Source organism: Berghia stephanieae, chromosome 2 (genome assembly GCF_034508935.2).
Source record: "Berghia stephanieae isolate SIO BIC M18660-M18661 chromosome 2, UCSD_Bste_1.3, whole genome shotgun sequence".
Lineage (NCBI taxonomy): Eukaryota > Metazoa > Mollusca > Gastropoda > Nudibranchia > Aeolidiidae > Berghia > Berghia stephanieae.
The window spans coordinates 123658069-123679655 of NC_088361.1; the positions used below are offsets into that span (position 1 = coordinate 123658069).

The 21587-nt window shown below is 35.8% G+C and overlaps 1 protein-coding gene across 5 annotated transcripts in view; it reads left to right on the forward strand.

Annotated features, from left to right (window-relative positions):
* Nucleotides 1-7469: 7469 nt before the first annotated feature.
* The window catches only part of LOC144966494 (uncharacterized), a 37540-nt gene continuing 23422 nt past the window's right edge, over nucleotides 7470-21587 (forward strand). For 4 of the 5 annotated variants that reach the window (XR_013644227.1, XR_013644228.1, XM_078903101.1 and 1 more), the window contains exons 1-3: nucleotides 7470-7570; nucleotides 17417-17524; nucleotides 21270-21439. Coding sequence is in view for 3 of the 5 variants with exons in the window: in XM_078903101.1 (XP_078759227.1) it covers nucleotides 21342-21439 (98 nt within the window). In the remaining 2 variants the exon portion in view is untranslated. Of the gene's footprint in view, nucleotides 7571-17416; nucleotides 17525-21223; nucleotides 21440-21587 lie in introns of those variants that run through there. The other variant, XM_078903100.1, reaches the window with a different exon arrangement.

Here is a 21587-nt window from a genome sequence, read left to right on the forward strand (position 1 = left end):
TCTAATTTAATGCACACACACACACACACACACACACACACCAGTTTTTAGTCCAACTATAATTCCAAATTAACTCATAACCATGTTTTGTGTTGAATTTTTTTGTTATTCTTATAATGTCAGTGCAGAGGAGTCACATAAAGGGACTTGTGCCTCAGCAGTATGGTCTTGGCATCTTAATCAAAAGGTTCATGATTCTTATCCCATCTGCTGCGATCTCTCTTTGAGCAAGTCACCGTGCCTTAGCTCATGCAGGTGCTGTTCTTTTAGTGATATAGAGAGGTGCCTATCCCTCAAAATTAATTTCCTTCATAGGGATTAATAAAGTATACACACAAACACAAAAAATATGACTAATCAAATATTTTATTATAAGATTCATATGTGATGTTTTTAAATGATTGTAAATACTAATCTGAAATAAACTAATTTACTGGGAGAAAGTAAAAGATGAGATTGCTTTGATTTACATTCAAGTGTTTTGATTTACATTCAAGAAATCTTGAAATGTTACTTTGTGTGCGATGAGTGGAATTCTCCATTGGATATGGTAACTTGATTGCATTGAACTGATGGGTTCTACATCAGTCCAACCTCCCATAGCGGGCAGGGAGGTACATACTGTGTCTTCTATCCCCTTATATCTGTTATTCAACATGCTTTCTGTCTTTGTCTCGGAATGAGATTACTTGGTTTTGTCCTGGCACTGGCCGGAATCCTAGCTGGGAGGGAAACAGTCAAATGCAGTTATTGTTTTGGGAGATGATATTTTTTTCCTTGTAAATCATCTCTCTGTTATGTATTATTATTTTTTTTATTTTGAATGTATAATGTAAGCATTTGAGTGTGTTCCTCTTTGTTGGATTTTGTGCTTGTGTCTGGATGAGACTTGTAGGTGATTTCAAACTAAGTACATTGGTGGTGTGCTCTTGGAATCTACATCTGATCCCTATTTGTTCTCAATTCCCCTGGGTGGGGTTCCTGCCTCCCATAGTGGGCAGGGAGGTACATACTGTGTCTTCTATCCCCCTATATCTGTTTTCCAACTAGCTGTCTGTCTTTGTCTTGGAATGAGATTACTTGGTTTTGTCCTGGCCCTGGCCGGATACCTTGACTGGGAGGGAAACAGTCAAATGCATAGTTATTGTTTTGGGAGATGATATTTTTTTCCTTGTAAATCATCTCTCTGTTATGCATTGTATTATGTTTTCTTTATAGTATATACGATTTGTAAAACATTTGAGTGTATTCTTCTTAGTGGGGACCTGTGCTTTTGTCTGGATGAGACTTTTAGGTAATCTCAAACTAAGTGCTTTGATGGTGTGCTCTTGGAATCTACATCTGTTTCCTATTTGAACCAATTCCCCTTTTGTCTTCTCTTTTCTTGGCCACTTTAATTGTATTTCTATAACTTTTTACTATCTTATTGTCTTCCTTTTTACTGGCGCTGATATGACCTAAATGTGTTGCAAGTGCCGTAAAACCCTTAAAAACAAAACATTCTCAATTCCCCTTTGTCTTACTTTTTCTTGGGTGCTTTAATTGTAATTCTAGAACTTTTTACTATCCCATTTTCTTCCTTTTTACTGGCGCTGATATGACCTAAATGTGTTGCAAGCGCCGTAAAACCCTTAAAAAGAAACAAAACATACATCAGTCCACATCGTGGTGTATGTATTTGCAGGTCTAGTAAGCCAAATAGTTATTGGCTCATTGTTGTAATGGACATGCAAAATATTGTATTTTACAATTACAACGTCTGGTGGGGTTCCTGACCTCCCATAGTGGGCAGGGAGGTACTTGCTGTGTCTTCTATCCCCCTGTATCTGTTTTCCAATTGCTTTCTGTCTTTGTCTTGGAGTGAAATTGCTTGGTTTTGCCATGACCTTGGCCGTAGTCCTTGGAGGGAAACAGTCGAATTTTGTATAGTTATATTTTTGGGAGAAATCATCTCTCTGTTATGCAATGTATTATTTTTCTTTATATTTTTTTATGATTTGTAAAACATTTGAGTGTGTTCGTCTTAGTGGGGACTTGTGCTTGTGTCTGGATGAGACTTTTAGTGATCTCAAACTAAGTACTTTGATAGTGTGCTCTTGGAATCTACACCTGCTTCTAATTTGAAGCAATTCCCCTTTGTCTTACCTTTTCTTGGGTGCTTTAATTGTAATTCTAGAACTTTTTACTATCCCATTTTCTCCCTTTTTACTGGCGCTGATACCTTAATGTGTTGCAAGTGCGTAAAACCGTTAAAACAAAACAAAACAACAATTACAGCGTGTTTAAATGACCAAGACTGCATTCTGTTATTGTATCAGACCTGCAAATATGTACACGTCAGTCCATTTCCTTGCTCTCTCTTCAGTTCTATCTATGTGACTTTTTGCCATTAGTCTACAATGTGACACATTTGATTAGTGAAACGGGTTTGTGCGGCCATGTGGGTTTGTGGTATGATACTGGCTTTCGAATCGAAAGGTCCTGGATTTGAGCCTCGCTGAGTCCTTGGAAAAGGCTTTCTACTCACATTCTCTTGCCAACTCGGGTGCAAAATGAGTACCTTACTGTTAACAGCGTTGTCTCTGTGGAAAAATTATAATATCGATTTTTTTTATTATTATTATTATTATTATTATTATTATTATTATTATTATTATTATTATTATTATTATTATTATTAGGCTTGATTGAAAAGTCTTGAAGCCTATTGATTATTTCCGATCGTGTTAAACTCACCAGTAAAAACTACACAAAAAATGTGTGTAATTTATTCGTCTATTAGGTCATCAAATTTTGTTGCTTTTAGCTGCTTTTTCTTGTTTTTAATTTATCTTATTTATCGTATAATATTTGGAAGCAGCACGAAAAGAATTAAGACAAAAACTCCCGATTCCTCAAATCCTTACCCGCGAACTGATTTACGCAGACGATGTTGATATCATATTGGATACAGCAGACTTGACGAAGCAGCACATAGCGGGTGGTTGGATGGGAGCATCACCCTTGAATCATATACCTATTTTGTTCGCAAGGGTGTACGATCCGATAGTGATGTCGTTTCTTCTTCTCTTTACTAGCCTATCCTGCTTCTTTGGTTTGTGATTGTATTTTTGACAGGGGATATTTTTTTTCTGTAAATCTTCTGCCTGTTTGTTCTTCGTTATTTATAATTTAGCTTATGATATCTTTAGGTTATGATTTTGATTTACATTTGTACTATTTTTGTTGGATTGCTTGTTTTTTTGTTTCAGCGGTCTCTCATATAACCTCAATTGTGTTGGAAGAGACCTAAAGCAACAAACAAACAAAAAAAAAAAAAGCAGCACATACCAATAATATCACTTACTCTGCGACATTGGAATCTAAAGGTCAACGAATCCAAAACAGAAATTACAGTGGTTAACAAGAAACAAGCGGAATGGAAAAGTGTAAGAAAACTTGAAAACTTGATGAATGAGAATGAAGACATCAATAGGAGAAAAATGCTAGCTCAAACTGCATTCAGAGAACTACACAACGTTTGGAACAGGACGAACATCATTAATGAAAATAACAGAATACGCCTCTACGAAGCGCTAGTGCTGCCAATTCTTATGTACAACTGTTGTACGTAGGGTCTTACAAAAAATAATAATAATAATAATTTGGACACCCTGGACTCGATCGCAAACAATTGAGACGATTTATTGGGGTATATTGGCCAGACAAAATCAGTAATGAGGATGTATATAACAGAGTACAACCAGTCAGTATGCGTATAAAGACTGGGTGGGGTTCCTGACCTCCCATAGTGGGCAGGGATGGACTTACTGCGTCTTCTGTCCCCAACTTGCTTTCTGTCTTTGTCTTGGAATGAGATTACTTGGTTTTGTCCTGGTCTTGGCTGAGAGGGAAACAGTCAAATGTATAGTTAGTTTTGGGAGATGCTGGGTGGGGTTCCTGACCTCCCATAGTGGGCAGGGAGGTACATACTGTGTCTTCTATCCCCCTGTGTCTGTTTTCCAACATGTTTTCTGTCTTTGTCTTGGAATGAGATTACTTGGTTTTGTCCTGGCGCTGGCCAGATAGACCCTGGCTGGGAGGGAAACAGTCAAATGTATAATTAATTTTGGGAGATGATATTTTTTTTCCCTTGTAAATCATCTCTCTGTTATGCACTGTATTATGTTTTGTTTATGTACTATATATTTGTAAACATTTGGGAGTTTTCCTCTTAGTAGGTAGGGACCTGTGCTTGTGTCTGGATGAGACTTTTAGGTGGTCTCAAACTAAGTACATTGATAGTGTGCTCTTGGAATCTACACCTGTTCCCTATTTTAACAAATTCCCCTTTGTCTGCCTTATTCTTGGATGCTATAATTGTAATTCTAGAGCTTTTTACTATCCCATTTTCTTCCTTTTCACTGGCACTGATATGACCGTAATGTGTTGCAAGGGCCGTAAAACCCTTAAAAACAAAAAACAGTTTTGGGAGATATTTTTTTCCTTGCAAATCATCTCTCTGTATTATGCTTTATTTATATTATAATATATGATTTGTAAAATATTTGAGTGTATTCCTCTTAGTGGGGACCTGTGCTTATGTCTGGATGAGACTTTTAGTGATCTCAAACCAAGTGCTTTGATAGTGTGCTCTTGGAATCTACACCTGTTTCTAATTTGAACCAATTCCCCTTTGTCTTACCTTTTCTTGGGTGCTTTAATTGCAAATCTAGAACTTTTTACTATCCCATTATCTTCCTTTTATACTGGCGCTGATATGACCTTAATGTGTCGCAAGTGCCAGAAAACCCTTAAAAACAAACAAACAAACGCGTATAAAGAAACAAAAATGGAAACTGTTCGGACACGTGCTCCGACGAGATGAAAATATTCCAGCACAAACCTCAATGAATGATTACTTCAAACAAGGAGCCAAATGCAGAGGGCGGACACCAACTTCACTTCCAACAACATTGAATCAAGATCTCAAAAAAAAATATAACATACATTTAGAAACAACAACCGAAGATTACTTATTTCAACATTTCAAGGAAACATCCAACTGCCTCAGCACCTTAACACACATGATGACATTCTAAAGCTAAGAACACTTGTACTAGACAGAGATTTATGAAGCAAATTACGAACTGGATAATAAAAACAGATTGGCAAACTCGAAGTAACGCACACATTTACGGCAAGCGCCCATAGATACTGCGCAGCCATATTCATTCATTATTTGAAGAACCCCTACCTCGACATGCCGGTCAAGGAAATCACACCAAAAATGAATGCAATAAACAGAGTGCTGTGACTGAGTTCCTTACTACTGCAGAGAGATGTGCACCTGTAAACATTCATACAGCTGAAATGTATTTACGGTGACTCACCGATGCTGTCTACACTGCTCATTAATGAACAGACTTGCAAAGGTCGACCTCAAACTGCATCGAGCGAAGCAAATCTAGAACACATTGGCAAACTTAACTGAGCCAATCGTCAGATAGAACAATTTAAACATTTCGCAAAGGCTTGGAATTTCATAGGGAAGAGTTGCACACATCGCTTGAGAAATCTTGGGTTACACAAAGGTATTTGCTTGATGGATACCGATAATGCTCACACTGAAAGAGAAAGTTTCCTTGAAGCTCTTCTTACAGCTCTGATTTAGCTCAGACTTTTTTTCTTTTCGTAAGGGACCGTTCTTTAATGACGTCAGCTTTTTTCACCTCAATTTTAACCCCCCCCCCCCCCCCCACCCCATAGTCAGCTTTCTCATGAACCCCCCCCCCCTCCCCCCTCTTAAGCTGACGTAATTAAAGAACGGTCCCTAAGACTTAAGAGGCACCTCAAGGAGACACATTTTGACAGGGATGGCGAGTTGCAGGTGAAGGTGACTCGTGGTGACGAAGTTTGCCACGTGAATTCCTCTTCGACAAACGAAAAGCACATAAACTAAGCTTTGTTTTGATACCTTTGTCAATTTCGTATCATCTATTTTAGTTTTGAAAATACAAGAGCGGCATCGAAGACGTTTTCAATCTACCCTTGTATTATTATTATTATTATTATTATTATTATTATTATTATTATTATTATTATTATTATTATTATTATTATTATTTTTATTGTTGTTGTTGTTGTTGTTATTATTTATTTATTTATTTACAAGTATAGTTGTCCGATCAACGAACGTGATGATAGTGGGGGGGGGGGGGCACGGAGGAAAAAAATTACATTTAATATCTTCTATATATTATCGTAGAATATGTGCGGCTATGTGGTCATGTGGTATGACACTCGTTTTCGGATCGGAAGGTCCTGGGTTCGAACCTTGCTCAGCGCATAATTGAGTATTGAAAACTCTCTTTACTCACAATCTCCCACGCACTCAGGCCGTTAGCAGCGATGTCTGTGGGGAGTTCAGCGATCGTAATCACAACATAATTCACTGTGTATAATACTGTTAACGTAACCCTCCAAAAGTCCAATCTTCCCAGACCCGGAAAGAAGAAAAGTCCCAAAGTATGACACTGTGACGGATGCCCCAAAAAAAATTGGCTTAAGTCACTAATAATTCTAGTGTTCGAGCCAATTATCATTAAAATCCATCAGAAGGTTGTCGAGATATTCGCGTCAACGGACTATAGTGCTCTTATCTATGTTGCTGCAAGATTATTTCATATAACGAGAACAATTTATTCTTTGTTTGGAACGCTTTGATTCGAACAAACTATTTAAAAGGGAGCGTTAAAACATAAACAAACAAAACAATCATACGCATGTACCTCATAATGATCATAATGATCGTCAGGCAACACGCGGGAAACCATTCAAGTGGTTTAATTGTCCATATCTTTAGTGAACCAGTGCCCAATGTGAATCAACTGAATTAAGATAGACGAATATTGGTGTAGACGAAAAATATTTTATTGTTATTTACTCCCCCAACCCCCTCTCCGTACAAGATATTGTAATATTATTATGTACACAGAATGTATACCGAAGGGTAATAAATCTACTTCGCGCATTTGAAAAAGTGTGGAATTGGGAGCCACTCCATGCAAAGGTAATGATTTTTTTTCTCCTTATATTATTTTCTTTCTGTTTCATAGACGTGTTTGCGTGTGTGCGTGCGTGTGTGTGTGCGCGTTGCGGGGGGGGGGGGGGGGGTTAAGTTATAAGGGCCTTGGCCTTGATCGAACTTCTAGGCCAAGCCATGCCAAATGTTTTGTTTCGTTAAATTCGTGAGTTCTTTTTTTAACGTATGGTTCACGCGTAAGGATTTATTCAAATGTAATGTGCAAAAGTTTATTTTCGTCATCATGTAGGTAAAATAATCTTATTACTTCTTCGAATTTCCGAAATCATACGTTATTGGCACAGAATATAAAGATAATATTTCTTTGGTTTGAAATTAAAATACCAACTTTGTGTTGCTATGAACTACTTGGTCTAAATATAGTACCTAACTCAATACAACAGCAACAAAACTTCCGGCTCTGTGTTCCTTTTTTCATCATTGTCGATGCAATGTTATTTGTAACAACCAAGGAACAAACAAATAATAATTATTCTGTTTTATGTGGTAAGGCAATATAAACGTCATTGTTAAGCATTAGTTTGTGTAGTCCAGGATTGCTCACCATTTTTTATTTTTGTAACTTTAGTGAATGTTTTGAATTCAAATCGAAGTCATTCCCCCTCCGGGTTGAAAAATCAGGCGTCATACCAAGCGGCAAGCGACCCTGGCCCTGAGTCCATAATCAAGTCTTTTGGTTTTAGAATTTGAATCCAGGAAATAAAAAGTTGTTATATCTGCTATAAATCCCTGCTCAAAACTCGATAATTTCTGCAAAATTTATTTTTGGAAATGTGATTCAGTCAATTGCCAAGGAGTAGTAGTGAGTCCTTGAGTTGGCGGGGGAGACCTTACGTCACGGAAAGCTCCTCCTGGCGCTTAGCCTTGGCCTAAGAATTTCTGTCACAGTGGATCTGTTGTCATTGTCATGCGTTTATTTTATCAATTTGTCAATATCTAGTAGCATTTTAAAAACAAACCTTGATAGATTGGTGAAAGTTTAAACTTTCCTAATGATATGACCATTGTTTTGGTTTCCCGTCGCCATTTTAATTTTGTTTTGTGAAGTATTGTGAATGAAAGCAGTCCTAGTCCTTGGTTTTTTTTTCTATTTATAATGGTTAGCCAGAAATTGCGTGTCATAGAAAAATGGTTAAAACAGTCAATATGGAGTAGGTACAGAAAATCCAAATTTAGATTTAGATTATATAGGCACTTTGATAACTCCAGTTCAGTGGCCGCCGATAGGCTCACTGTAAGAAGGTGAAACTCGTTTTTTGGAACTTTATTTTTGGCCCTTTAATGTTTTGGTCACCTATGTGACTAATGTTGGTATCATTTCAAAGGGCACAAAACAAGCTTTCTAACGGTATATTTTATTCTTAATTCCTGATTGTATTTCTCAGAAAGCTATTGAAATAAAAATTTATCAAATTTTGACTTATAAGAACTTTTTAAATTATGGATACATTTTAATTATACTTCATACATCGATAGACAATCAATTGAAGAACATCTCTGCCAAATTTAATCAAAATTGATACACTCGCTCATTATTTTATTTTTTCCGCCATCAACCCCACTTTTTTTTTTACAAAAACCTCATTTTTTTCCATTTTCATTTATCCTTAATTTTGTCCATACTTTTCATACATGAAAATGATTTATATGAAAATAAAGCTTATTTTCTGAACTTTAAAATGATACCTAACACTTGCCATTTATTTTTAAATTGAAACTTCATTGAAACAAAATTACTGAAAACAATAAGTGGGCCATGTTGACTGCAAAACTCAAAATTTCCCGATAGCCGCGAGATGCTGGTTTTGAGGCAGCAGTGAGATCACAGATTCTCTCTGTAAAATTGACAAAAAATGTCAACAGAAAAATATAAATAACTCTGGAACCGTAAGTCGTAGAGAAACAAATAAGGTATCAAATTTTATGTTTTTTCAAGTCCCATCCCCCTGACTGGGTCAAATTAAGATATTTTGAGTTTGAAAATTTTATCAAAGTGCCTAGATTATATAATTATTGTCTTTAGTTTAAGTTGCATTCAATAGGCTAGGTAGAACTTTTTTTACTTGATTAAAATAAATGGTACAAAAATATTTAAAATCGGTTAAAAATTTAAAAAGATATATGCTATTTCGAAATTTGTAGAAAATCCCCCAAATTTGGTCTGCTTTGAAAGCAACCTTTTGTCCGTTTTCAAAATGTATTTTCAGAAATAATAAAGCCAGACCCCTGAAACTTTCTAACAATAGACATCTTTTTATAAACTATGTGTATTTTTTTCCTGAGATCAACTCTAAGTATCATAGAAAGAATTTGTCCCCAAAGTACCAGACAAAGCCAAAATTGTCAATTTCAACGCGAAGTTACAAAATATCAGCGATCATGCCCCTTGCCTGCGCGGCATATGAGTGAAGTGAATACGGCAAATGTTGTAGTTTTAGTTTCGTTTTCAGTTGGCTGGTGAGCGCAAAGCTATAAATTTTGCTTTCGTATACATCATTTTAAAGCTGAGATTTAAAATTTTCTTTTGATACCAGAATCGTCCAAATTTTTTTATCAATTTAAAAGTTTTTAACTTGAAATTTCAAACTTTGAAAAATTTCCTTTCTGATGCTGCCATTGACATTACTATTAATAGCGCTGGCGCGATCAGTCGAGCAGTGAGAAAAGACGGCTCTCAGTTATGTTGTTCAAGTAGCAGAGTGCCGGTACTAAAATAGGAGTTTACTCCTCTTCTTCAACTCAAAGCTATGAAATAACAGCAAATCCTATGAAAAAAGCATTAACATATTTTTAAAGATTTGAGATTTAACTTGATACCAAACACATTAATTTGACGGACTAAAAATGAGAAAAAGAGAGTGACGATTTGAGTTGAAATTCTCAGTTTGCCAATAAAGCCATGACTCGATGCATTTACATTAGGCGACCTCTACGCAGTACTACTGTGGATAATGATTTCCTATATTCGCAGTAGTACTGTGAATAGTAGATAGCGTTCGTATTTGTTGTTCACAGTAGTACTGCAACTAGTAGTAGGTATCCCAAACTAAAATTTCAACTGCAGAAAACTGCTGTTATTTTGAATTGAACAAATACAGATTGTCAAACCATGAACAACAGTCTTTAAATGATTAAAATCGGACAACAAATAAAAAAGTTACGAATTTTTTATTTATTTAATAACTTGTAATTTTCGTACACCAACAGAACATGCTACCAAACAGCAAGTTTAAGGTGCATCAAAACAAACAAAATAATAACAAAATTGAATAATTTGCAAGCAATCGCAAGCCATGGACATAGAGAATAAGAAAAATACTCAAACAAATATTCACCTAGTATAATTCAGTTACTATACAGCATCAAAATCAAGAAAAAACATGACCCGCGTGAAAATAATTTCACCGAAATCGCCAGATGTACCATCTTCGGCACTTTGCAGACTCGTCAGTAATCTAAATTAAGGGATGAAACTTATCTGAGCCTTAGAACTGGCACCAGACAGTAAGCCCAAGTTTTTTCAGAGAGATAGAGGCAATAATTACTGAGATTTTACGTCTCAAAATTCGAAAAAAGGCCGAAATCGCCAAAGGAAGACATTTTGAGAAATAAACAGTGTTTCCGCTACAAAAAATTTAAATGATGAGATATGGCTATGAAACTTCACATACAAATGATTTGAGGGATGGGGAATCCAAATTTTATGTCCTTTTCGTAATAAGAATGACAAAAACAGAGTTATGAGAAGAAATCAAGATTTAAACTCTCGAAAATCAACAGAAATATATGTCAAAAAGGGGGGAAAAGTCAAAAATTCATACCACGACCTAACACAATAATGGAAGTTAATGCTGCACCTACTGGTGGCGCACAGTCGATCAAATAAAATAAATAAATAAAAACATTAGACAAAAAAGTCAGTACACAAAAGCATACAATATCCAATGCAACCCATGAACATGAAAATTTATACCTATCCATACGTACATATTCTGAGACAATCAGCCTAAAATTCAACGCCCTGCCCTAACACATTTTAGTTTATATATCTAAGGCAACGGTATAAGGACACGCTTTAATGCATATAAATGCACAGACACCGGGCAAACCTATCTTAGCGCTCTTGTTACTCATCATGTTGAGCGTCAGCAAGATGGCTTTCTATTATTTCAACATTTTTAACACGCCTGAGTGTACTTAAACACTTTAATATGTTTTTTTACCCGGAAGTTCATATTCATACAGGGAGTCCAATATATCTAATAACAGATTATACATACGCGGACTCTGGAAGCTGATCATATCCACATAGCCTATAAATGATAAAGATTAATCTAAACACGGACTATAATAATATTGCTATTATTATTATGGTCTAATAGCCCAACATCAGTATGAGTATAAGGGTTATCATTGGCTCTCCACTATACACATTTTAAATGCATCTATAAAATGTTTAAATAGAAATAGACATTATATTGGACTCCCTTACTGTATGAATACGAACTTCCAGGTAAAAAAAAACTATTAAAGTGTTTAAGTACACTCAGACGTGTTAAAAATGTTGAAATAATAGAAAGCCATCTTGCTTGACGCTAAACATGATGAGTAAATAAAACATATGTAATAATCAGAAAAGCTACATAATTATGAGAAACAACAATTGTTTAAACAAAGCATGTCACTGATCAAATGTAAAGTGATGGAAATAGATACATAATTTCATTAATCAATATAATGTAAATGTTGCTACTCGAAGCGATAAATAATGTGAAATTGAATGTAAGCTTCAATTTAATTATAAAAACAGATAGAAGAATGGATGTTTCGTGTTTCCCCTTTACCAACAAACGCATTCAACTTAACGGCACTACCACATCATCTATACTGTTTGGTTCATACTGTTTGTTGACAAAGGAGAAACCTGAAATGTCCATTCTATCTGGTTTTGTAATTAATCTGAAGCTTGAATTTAATCTCATAGTGTTATTCAATCAACATCAGAATCTGAAACCCTTCTTCGTTTGACAGCAGTTGACAAAAAAGATGCCTCTGCTTCATCATCAGTAATCATCCTTAACAAATAAATTTCTCAAAAATAACATCAATCTTTTTGACATAAGAGGGGAATTACCCATAAGGAATTTTACTTTTCGTCAACTCCCAGTATGGCCCAGTGTTAGTCAGATTAAACAGTGAAATAGCAGCAACTAAAGAAATTACCCTACTATCCCTCAAATCTGCAACAATACTTTGAAGCTTTAAATTGTCACCTGAAACTTCATTTTCTAGAAAATCAAGAACATGTTTATGATGGTACAAAAGAGCATGATCATTTTCAAATATATTATTGAAACGATTACTTCTAAAACTGCAAAACTGAGACTTAATATTATTAGCTTCACAATAATTTAGCCATTCTTCCCTTGCCCCATTTTTCTCATCCCCCCGAGGTCCCAATACTTCTGCAGTTAGTCTTATAGCACGTAAGGCTGCACTTTCTTTACCAATACTAGACTGAAAATGATTAAACTTTTGCTGACTGTCCCTCCCAAGTGAACCCCCCTCTTTAATTACATCCATCTCAAATTCTAACACAGCACTCTCAACAGCTTTAGATAGACCAAGCAAAAAATGCGCGTTACAATACAAAAAATGTGTACATAGACCGTCTATATCCTCATCATGCAAAACACTCTTACGCCATTCATGAATTTTTTTATTTAAAAGTTTCATATTTGCCGCTCTATCGGACATAAGTTTTGTTCTTTAATTTTAAATTTAAAATTTCTTTCTTTAAAATATTACATTCTGATGAATCGACTTTATAGATGAAAACAATTTTTTGGAAGAGACAGACTTTGATAATCTTCTAACATGGTCAACATTAACAATTGTGGAAGAAAGTGGGATGTGGGACTCTGAAAAAGATTCTGGCAATAAAACAGAAGTGATCAATGCAGGGGTACATTCAGGTTTGGCTGGATTCTGAGTAGAAACAGACGTAGAGGGTAGAGGGGTAGAACCAAAAGTGAATGACGATGATGGTAGTGGTGCTGAACATGAATCAGGTGTGGACACATTCCGAGAATATTCGTGGAGAGATGAGGGGTAGAACCAGATACAGTAGAAATGCAGGACGATGGTGGTGGTGGTGGTGAGCTGAGAATCTTAGTAGAAGTAGAAGGTTGACTTGATGATGGTAGTACAGATGAAGGAAATAAAACGGTTGGCTGAGGACTCAGTGCTGGCCAGTCAACAGTAGACGACGGTGGTGGTGAGCTGAGAATCTTAGTAGAAGTAGAAGGTTGACTTGATGATGGTAGTACAGATGAAGGAAATAAAACGGTTGGTGAGGACTCAGTGCTGGCCAGTCAACAGTAGACGACGGTGGTGGTGAGCTGAGAATCTTAGTAGAAGTAGAAGGTTGACTCGATGATGGTAGTACAGATGAAGGAAATAAAACGGTTGGCTGAGGACAGTGCTGGCCAGTCAACAGTAGATGACAGTGGGGGTGGTTGTGGTGGCGATGACGAGGGTGGCTTTGTGGCTGTGGCAGGAGGAGAGTTTAGCTGAATTTCCGTCAGATGACAGGGAAAGAAGGGTTTCCTGAGCCATGCCTGAAGTGCTGCTGGGTCCCTGCTGATATTTTTTATCAGCTTCCCCTTCTTTGTTTCTGCAGCGAGATACATGCCTCGCAACTTCTCTCTCGTGCAAATTACAGGAGAAGACGATATGTCTCCTAGAAATTTATGGAAGTCTCCATAAGTATGTCCATGTTTCAGGAGAAAATTGCCGAGGTCCACAGCAATTTCCTTTGACACAACAGTCTTTTTAAAATTGTTCTTCTCCAATGTCATGTCTACACCAATGGCATTGAGGGCATCACTGATGTGGTGAAGATCCACAGGTGCATTCAAAAACGTTTTATCTTTCCCTTTTGCCGCCTTCACCACCTTCAAAATTTTTCGCCAGATACTATTGACAGGATAACTTCGAGTCTGGACTTAATTTGGAGAACCATTGTTCCACCTAGAAGGGAAAAAATAACCAGAAAATATTGAAGGGCTTATAACTAATGCATTAGTATATTAGAACAGAAAAAAAATAGAATCTTATACAAAAAGATAACCCTTGATAATACATCAGAATCCAACAAGTTTAAAAAAAGATAAGGATTAGGTATGAAAAAATTAATATACTTTGCTCGAGAGAGGAACACAGGGATGGTTTAGAATCTAATTGTATTCCATAGCAAACATCTAGTCTTGTCTAACCTAGTAAAGACCTTTTCAACTAGCGCTATTATACCAACAGCACATGGCCCATTGCTAATTGCTGACTGTTGCAGGCATGCTTAAATTATATCATAAAAAGAGCCATAAACACGTCTTTTACTTGTCTATGTCACTCAGTCACTTGTAACTACAAACCCAAATAAACTCAGCCATACATGTTAACAATAAAATCTACTAGCAACCATCATGAACTTATATGAATCTGAAAACTCCATAGCGGGACCTTGTGTTTTACAACAAAAAAATCAAATCATAAGCTGGTTTAGCCTCACTGTACTGATAATATTAGCGCAGTAAAAAACATCAAAAACAACCAAAATATTTATCAAAAAAATATAATGGTGGCCTGTGACAACGAAAACAGATGTGTCATATATTCATAGAAACCTTACCTCAGACACTGTCGTTTTGGCTTCAAAGCGCAGATGATAAAGCTGGACAAACAGGTGTCACTTGCACAGGTGGGAGTGCAGGTCTACGACCTTTCCCCCTTCATCAAAAATGAAGCCCTGAGACGACTCATTTGTTCGTCATCTGAAAATGGAGAATTAAAATGTTCAAACTTATTTGAGATGTGATAATAATAATAAATAGTTTCTATACACCGCCTTCCCCCGTATTTCAACAAGCTCAACGCGCTAAATGATTACTCATTACCATCAACACTATCTATCAAAACTCAACTGTCAAATTCAAATAGGCAGGATTCAAGAATTTAATATAAATCTAAAACTGATATTATAAACAAGCAACCATCACCAAGTCAATCCCATAGCATCCAATAAAAACAAGCTTTTCTACCAAGTAGTCTATACAGTAAAAGGTTAAAAGTTAAATTTAAACTGGAGTTTTGAGTCACTATAGTATAATAGTAATAGTTCCATCAATCATGGCATGGGTGAAACTGGATCTTAAAAAAACGATTGAAAAACAAACAAGTTAGATACCACTCATTGATGACACCTGATGAAGAATGGAGCCGTCCTGTTAAGATTATTATTATAAGATCAAACAATGTGCACCAGATTTCGTCCCAATTGTCAATAATTTCTTAATGAATGAGCTTGACTTAATTAATCTAAATTTCAGAAATTTGAGAAACAACTAGACTCTGACGTCGATAGTGTGATACTTTCCATTTCCTAGTACTAGTAGGACTCACAATCACAAGCACAAGTCTAGCAGTCAGGACGGACACTGACACGACCAGTTTCTATTATTTTATTTTTCATCTAGAAGTATCAGTGATAATGATGACACGTTCATTCTTAGCGATCGGTGGGCTCCGATAATAATAATAATAATAATAATCATGATAATAATAATAATAATAATAATAATAATAGCCTTCATGAATGAACACGAATACAAACATTATCCATTAATTCAGAAAAGTGAGTGGAGCAAACAGTATCATGATAAGATTAAGACAAGATAGAGAAAAGCTTCGATCTACTCAAACACCGATCATAATAAAATAAAAAACAATAAGATTTACTTACCACATAATTCAAGTAAGTCCATGTCCATAATTGAAACACTTTTGACTATTCTAGATGGCTGTTTGGAAACGTTTGTCACTCCTTACAATCGGTCTCGGTCACCGGCAGTGTATCAACTCACGCGTCGGACGGTAGGAGAGAAAGAAAGAGAAAGCGGAAACAAAGGCTTTGCTTTTAAAGATGGCGCTATGTGTTGAATCAAGCCAGCATGCTGGATTTTTGATATTATAGCCTTCAAATGCTGCAGATTTTTATGGTGTAATTTTTTCGCCGTTTATTAACCGTTAAGAGAGTCAAATTTTCAGTCAAAAATAGGGCAAATTCAGTTAAATTTTAATAATATTTTTGTTGTGTTTATAAACGAAAAAATTACACCACACGAAAGGGCATTAAAAGGAGATTCTCCCACACTTGATTTCACAGCTGTTGGTCCGTTCAGCTTTTAGCGCGAGCAGATCTTGTGACGAGACCCGAATTTCGGTCGATCGGTACGCAGTTTTCACAGCGAAAATTTGCAATCGGATCTCTTTATGAGGGCGTTTTTGAATAGCTGTTAAAAAGTTCACATAGCTTGAACAGTTTAAATATTTAGCTCATCTTGTAGAGCAAATATTGAAATATAATATTATCCTTTTTTTTATTAAATAAAGTTTAATTCAAGAGAGAGAGAGACAGATATTAACACCCCACTTTTTGATCGATCCCGGCAAATTCGCCTGCCACACAGCGGTAGTTTGGGATACCTACTAGTAGATATCATTCATTTCAGTTATTTGCAGTAGTAGCCTTCGGGCCTAGAGCTTTATTGTACAGAGGATTGGGCGCCAATTATAAATAAACTACATTATTATTTTCTTAAAATTTATTTTTTATTATTATTATTTATTTATTACAAAAAAAAGTATTACTATTATTATTTTGCGTTTCGTTGACGATGACGATGTGTCTGTTGTTTTGTGGTGATGGTGGTTGTGTTTGTAGTGGTGGCGTTGATGATGTAGTAGTGGTAGTGATGATGACTATAAGGATAATGATCAACCAACACTGTGGAAGGAGATGATATGTCTGCCGACAACTCCACACGACACTGGGCTTGCGAGCTGACAAATGTATCATGTAGGCTTTCCAAAGACATACAGTATTGGCATTGCTGATCTTAGCACCATGTTTAAGACAGCTTATGATTGTGAATGAAATGTTTAAATCTTATCTACCTAACATACACTCATTCGTGTGAGCTCATATACATTCATTTTAATTTTACATTCCTGGTCATATTTCACAGAGAGATGTCTAAGCAAGAATTTATTTATCTATTTAGCCAATTGGTAGGTTTGTTGGAAAAATGGCAATAAAAGTTGGCTTGGTAAGGTGTGATTGATGCAGGCCAACCTGAACTTGACAGGGGAGCTGCTATTTGACTAAGCAATCCTCTGCACTGTTAATGTTTTTTTGTTTCACCTCCCCTACCCCCAATCTACTTCTTTGCGCTTGTTTAAATGGCTTTTGTTTTGGGATTTTTTCTTTTTCAGTTTCCCATGCCATGTTTGATCACCTCAGGATGCAGTTTTCCTAAAGCATGCCATCCGGCAATTGGTTTGGTCCAGATGCAGGGACATCAGAAGGACTTGATATTTAAGGTAAGACATTTTACTTTTAACGTCTTTGGTGGGGCCAGATTACTTTGACATTGAATACTCATCCTCATCCATCCCTTGATGAGAACCCAGTATTAAATTTCAATTATTTTTTAAAATTTATTTATTTATTTATTTTTAATTTTAAAAATTGTGTTCACTTTTGTTGCAGCTTTTTACACTTTTCGACTGAAGTGGCAAATATTAATCAGGCTACACAGACAGAGAGGAGCTCTCGGAGCTCAGCTGGTAGAGCGCTGATTAGCAATGATAGAGGCAGTTATCTGTCCTTGGTGCAGTGGAGATCTTTACTCCTGTCCACCCAGCATTATTGAATCTTTGAGATCTGGTTCTGGTGGATATTACTTTAAAACAATGTAAAGGCTAACTTACACCTGCCACTGTGTTTAACAATGTAGAATCAAGGATAATTCCTGGCTTTTTCGAATTTGAAGGCCTTTTTGTCTTTGAATGCAGAGAGAAGGTCACAACTGAGCCAAGGCCAAAAGGTGCTTTACTGACATACATGACAATGAATCCAGATTTACGACTAATGCTACGTGCAATCATCTTAGTTATCAAGTCAGTGTGACTAAGATCAAATTTGATGGCAATTTGTTTCTGATTTTGTTCATGGTTATTGAGTTTGGTTGTATCTTTACTAAAACACTTCACTTTTCTAAGTAAAAATCTATTTTTAAAAATACTGTTCAACTTGTAAAAGGCAACCATATCATAGAATAAATAAAAGGTTCATTGTTTAGTTGCATTTTTCATAAGCAACACCGCAGCCCCAGTCAGGGGAGATATTTCGTTCCGCAAAGCTGTATCAAATGTCAAAAGGAACTGCTTTGTGTTTTTTTATGAGTTTACCCACTTCTTGTTCAGTTGCCTGTGACATTTCTTCAAGGCAATAAGTTGAGTTTTGTTGCAGTCACCTTTATCTTTGTCAGAAGTTACTTTTTTTAAGGGTAAATTTTCAGAAGCGACTCTTAAAGGTATGTGTAACTATAGAAATTATACTCAATATTAAGACTTGATGGAATCTAATAATATTTCATTTGGTTGTCTTGTTTATGGGGGGCGAAGTGGTTGAGTAGTTAAGGCATTGCACTGTGATTCGGAAGGTCCCAGGTTCGAGCCTTGCTTCAGACACTTTCGTTTTTTTCCTTGGGCAAGATTATTAAACTCCAATTTGCTCACTTTGACATGGGTGATTCTTGTTGTCATCAGACGTCTTGTTTGGTGGATTATCAAAATCCCTCATGGAATGCCTAGCCAACGGTATCTAATGGTGCCTTGGCTGAAGGGCTTAATTTAAAAATGAGTTTGCCATTTCAATATTATTTTAGATAATTCAATATGAGGTGCATAAAATAGTGTATTTGGTGTCATCATTTTCTCATCAACAACACCAAGTATCTGTTGACATTCTGTATTATATGCAGCATCAGTTGCTAACTCATAAAATTTCCTTATTTTGTTGTCTATTGTTGATTTGAAAAAATTGGTTTCGCTAAAGTGTCGCTTCTGATGAATGACACGACTGGATGTTTATGTATGAAACCATGTATTAATGTTATAACTTCTCTAATTGATAACTGTGAGTTATTTAATCTTGAAAATAAAGTTTTATGTGGTTGCAAAGTTTTTGAGTTGGTTTTCTGTGCTATTTTTGTTGTCATCGGTCATAAAGTGACACCATGAACATTTGTGTCAACTTTTAAATCACAAGTTTCACATATCTTTCAATCAAAAGGATACCAAAGGTTAAGGTTCCAAGTATATCTTCTGCCCTTTTAGGAACAAAAGTAAAGACTTCAAAAGAAGCATTTGATATTTAGCACCTTTTGTCCTCGACTCAACTGTCCATTTAGACAGTTTTGGAGCATGGGTCAAAGTCTGCCGGCTGGCCGGCATATCAAACAATTTCAATTGCCGGCTAATAAAATTAGATATTTACAGAAAATGGTTATCTCTGATAAAAATGAATGTAGGTACAGCACTAGTAGTAATGTATTACGTTACTATTATATTATTATTCTTGCATTTTGGTTTGAGTTTGACAGATGAACTGCTTTTTATCTTGCAGGCTTTTTGTTTTGCTGGTTCAGTCCTGGTAGGCGTTTCATTTTTTTCCAGTTTTGACCTATGCATTAGAGATGCAAGCTGCTTTGCAACGTCAGTGGAGACGATGATGGATCAATTTGATTTTTGGATAATGAAATGATTTTACATGCTTTTACAGAGGCAGTTGATCTGATGGTTCATGGATAAATTTTCACCAATATATTCACTTTATTTCTTTTCTTTTCTTTTTTTTTTTTTGACGGTGAATATTAGTTCTTATAATAAATTCAAGTTTTCATTGATTGAGCTTTAATTTATTTATAGCCATCCAATCTTGATTGTTGAAATTATAACTGTCAATGTCCCAGGTGATTGTGAGAATATTTTCAGGCTCGCCAGCTCATTTTTTAAGCAGTTTGCAGTTATGAAACAGGTTCTGAGCAAAAAGTGTCATCAGCTATTGGAGCTTTTGACACTCAAGGGGTGACAAGGGAATCATTTTATTTAGGTCAGATCTTCAGTAAGTAAAGTAAGTTTTGCCCTCTGGGAACCATCCTCTTAGTTTCTCACATTAAATGTTAATATTTATTTATTGTGAAAAAAGTTCAAGTACCTGAAATTATATAGACTTTTTCCTATAAAAAATGAAGATTCATGTGCTGTATAATACAGTCATGATAAATCTTCCGAGGGGGTTTTGGGATTTTCTCAGAAATTTTCCGCTGATTTTGCCGTGTCAAATATTTTCCTCTGATTAAAGCCCAGGCCAAGTGGTGGATCCATGAAAAAATCACCATCATGTCTTGTGTCATATTTTAACACCCGTGCTCAGTTGCATGGATTTTGGTGACACTTTTATGGCGTCAGTCAGTATGTCTAGAATGACACCAGATGTCAAAAATGACACAAAGCAATTGATGATAGAAAAGGAAGGGGATGGGGGATGTGATAAATGAGTTTAGATTTTATTTGTAAAGTCAAGCTTGGTAGTACAGTTAGGGGTGTTTTTAAAAAGATAATTATTATAACTTCCCCCTGATTAGAAAAAAAAACAACCCCCCTCTCTCTCTCATTCTCTCTCTCTCTCTCTCTCTCTCTCTCTCTCTCTCTCTCTCTCTCTCTCTCTCTCTCTCTCTCTCTCTCTCTCTCTCTCTCTCTCTCTCTCTCTCGTTAGCTTTATAAACGTCATCTGGTTATAGAGAGATGATATTAATCTTTTACGATTATAAGGGGTGCTCCACTTAGTTTACTTTTTTAAACTTTGTTTTTACAATGTTTACAATTTTAATTTATTAAAGATACTTGTCTTGATTGTAAGATCCGAAACCACTGGGCTACAGTAACAAAGATAAAACAAGTAAAAGCAAATACTTTCAGACCTTTGTACCACAAGTTAATTTTAAATCTTTTGAATAGAAAATATGTTTTAAGATCGTTTTACGGAAAAGACAATTCTTTAAAAATTGACATAAAGTAAGTTATATCTCTACTATTAAGAATAGATGTACCATAGTAGTAGTAATACACGAGAAACTATGATATTTTATGTTATGATTTTGTTTTGAGTTTGATTGATGGACCAGTGCATTTTCCTCCTTATTGACAAATTGCCATTATCATCACTGATGATTAGTATGTTTTCTTTTTCTTTTCTTTTTTTTTCTGCTGAACTCAACAGACAAAGAAGAGACACTTCATCATGAGAGTGTAAAACCCTTTTTGGTGGGAGCAGAGCTTGTAAGAGGGGATCATGAAGGCACCTCTTCGAGCTACTGACAGCTCTACGATTGAAAAGTTGCGTGCGTGGTTGGGCACAGAATTAGAGCCCTTAGAAATTGATAACAATGTGTGAGTTTATGACCATTTCTTGTCTAATATTATAGAATTTAGAATATTCTTTCATTTTTTCAATTACAACCTGTAAGTCCTCAGCACCTTGCTTCACTTTATAACACCCACTATTGCCAGTTACTCTTGGTTATGGATTCTTCATTTT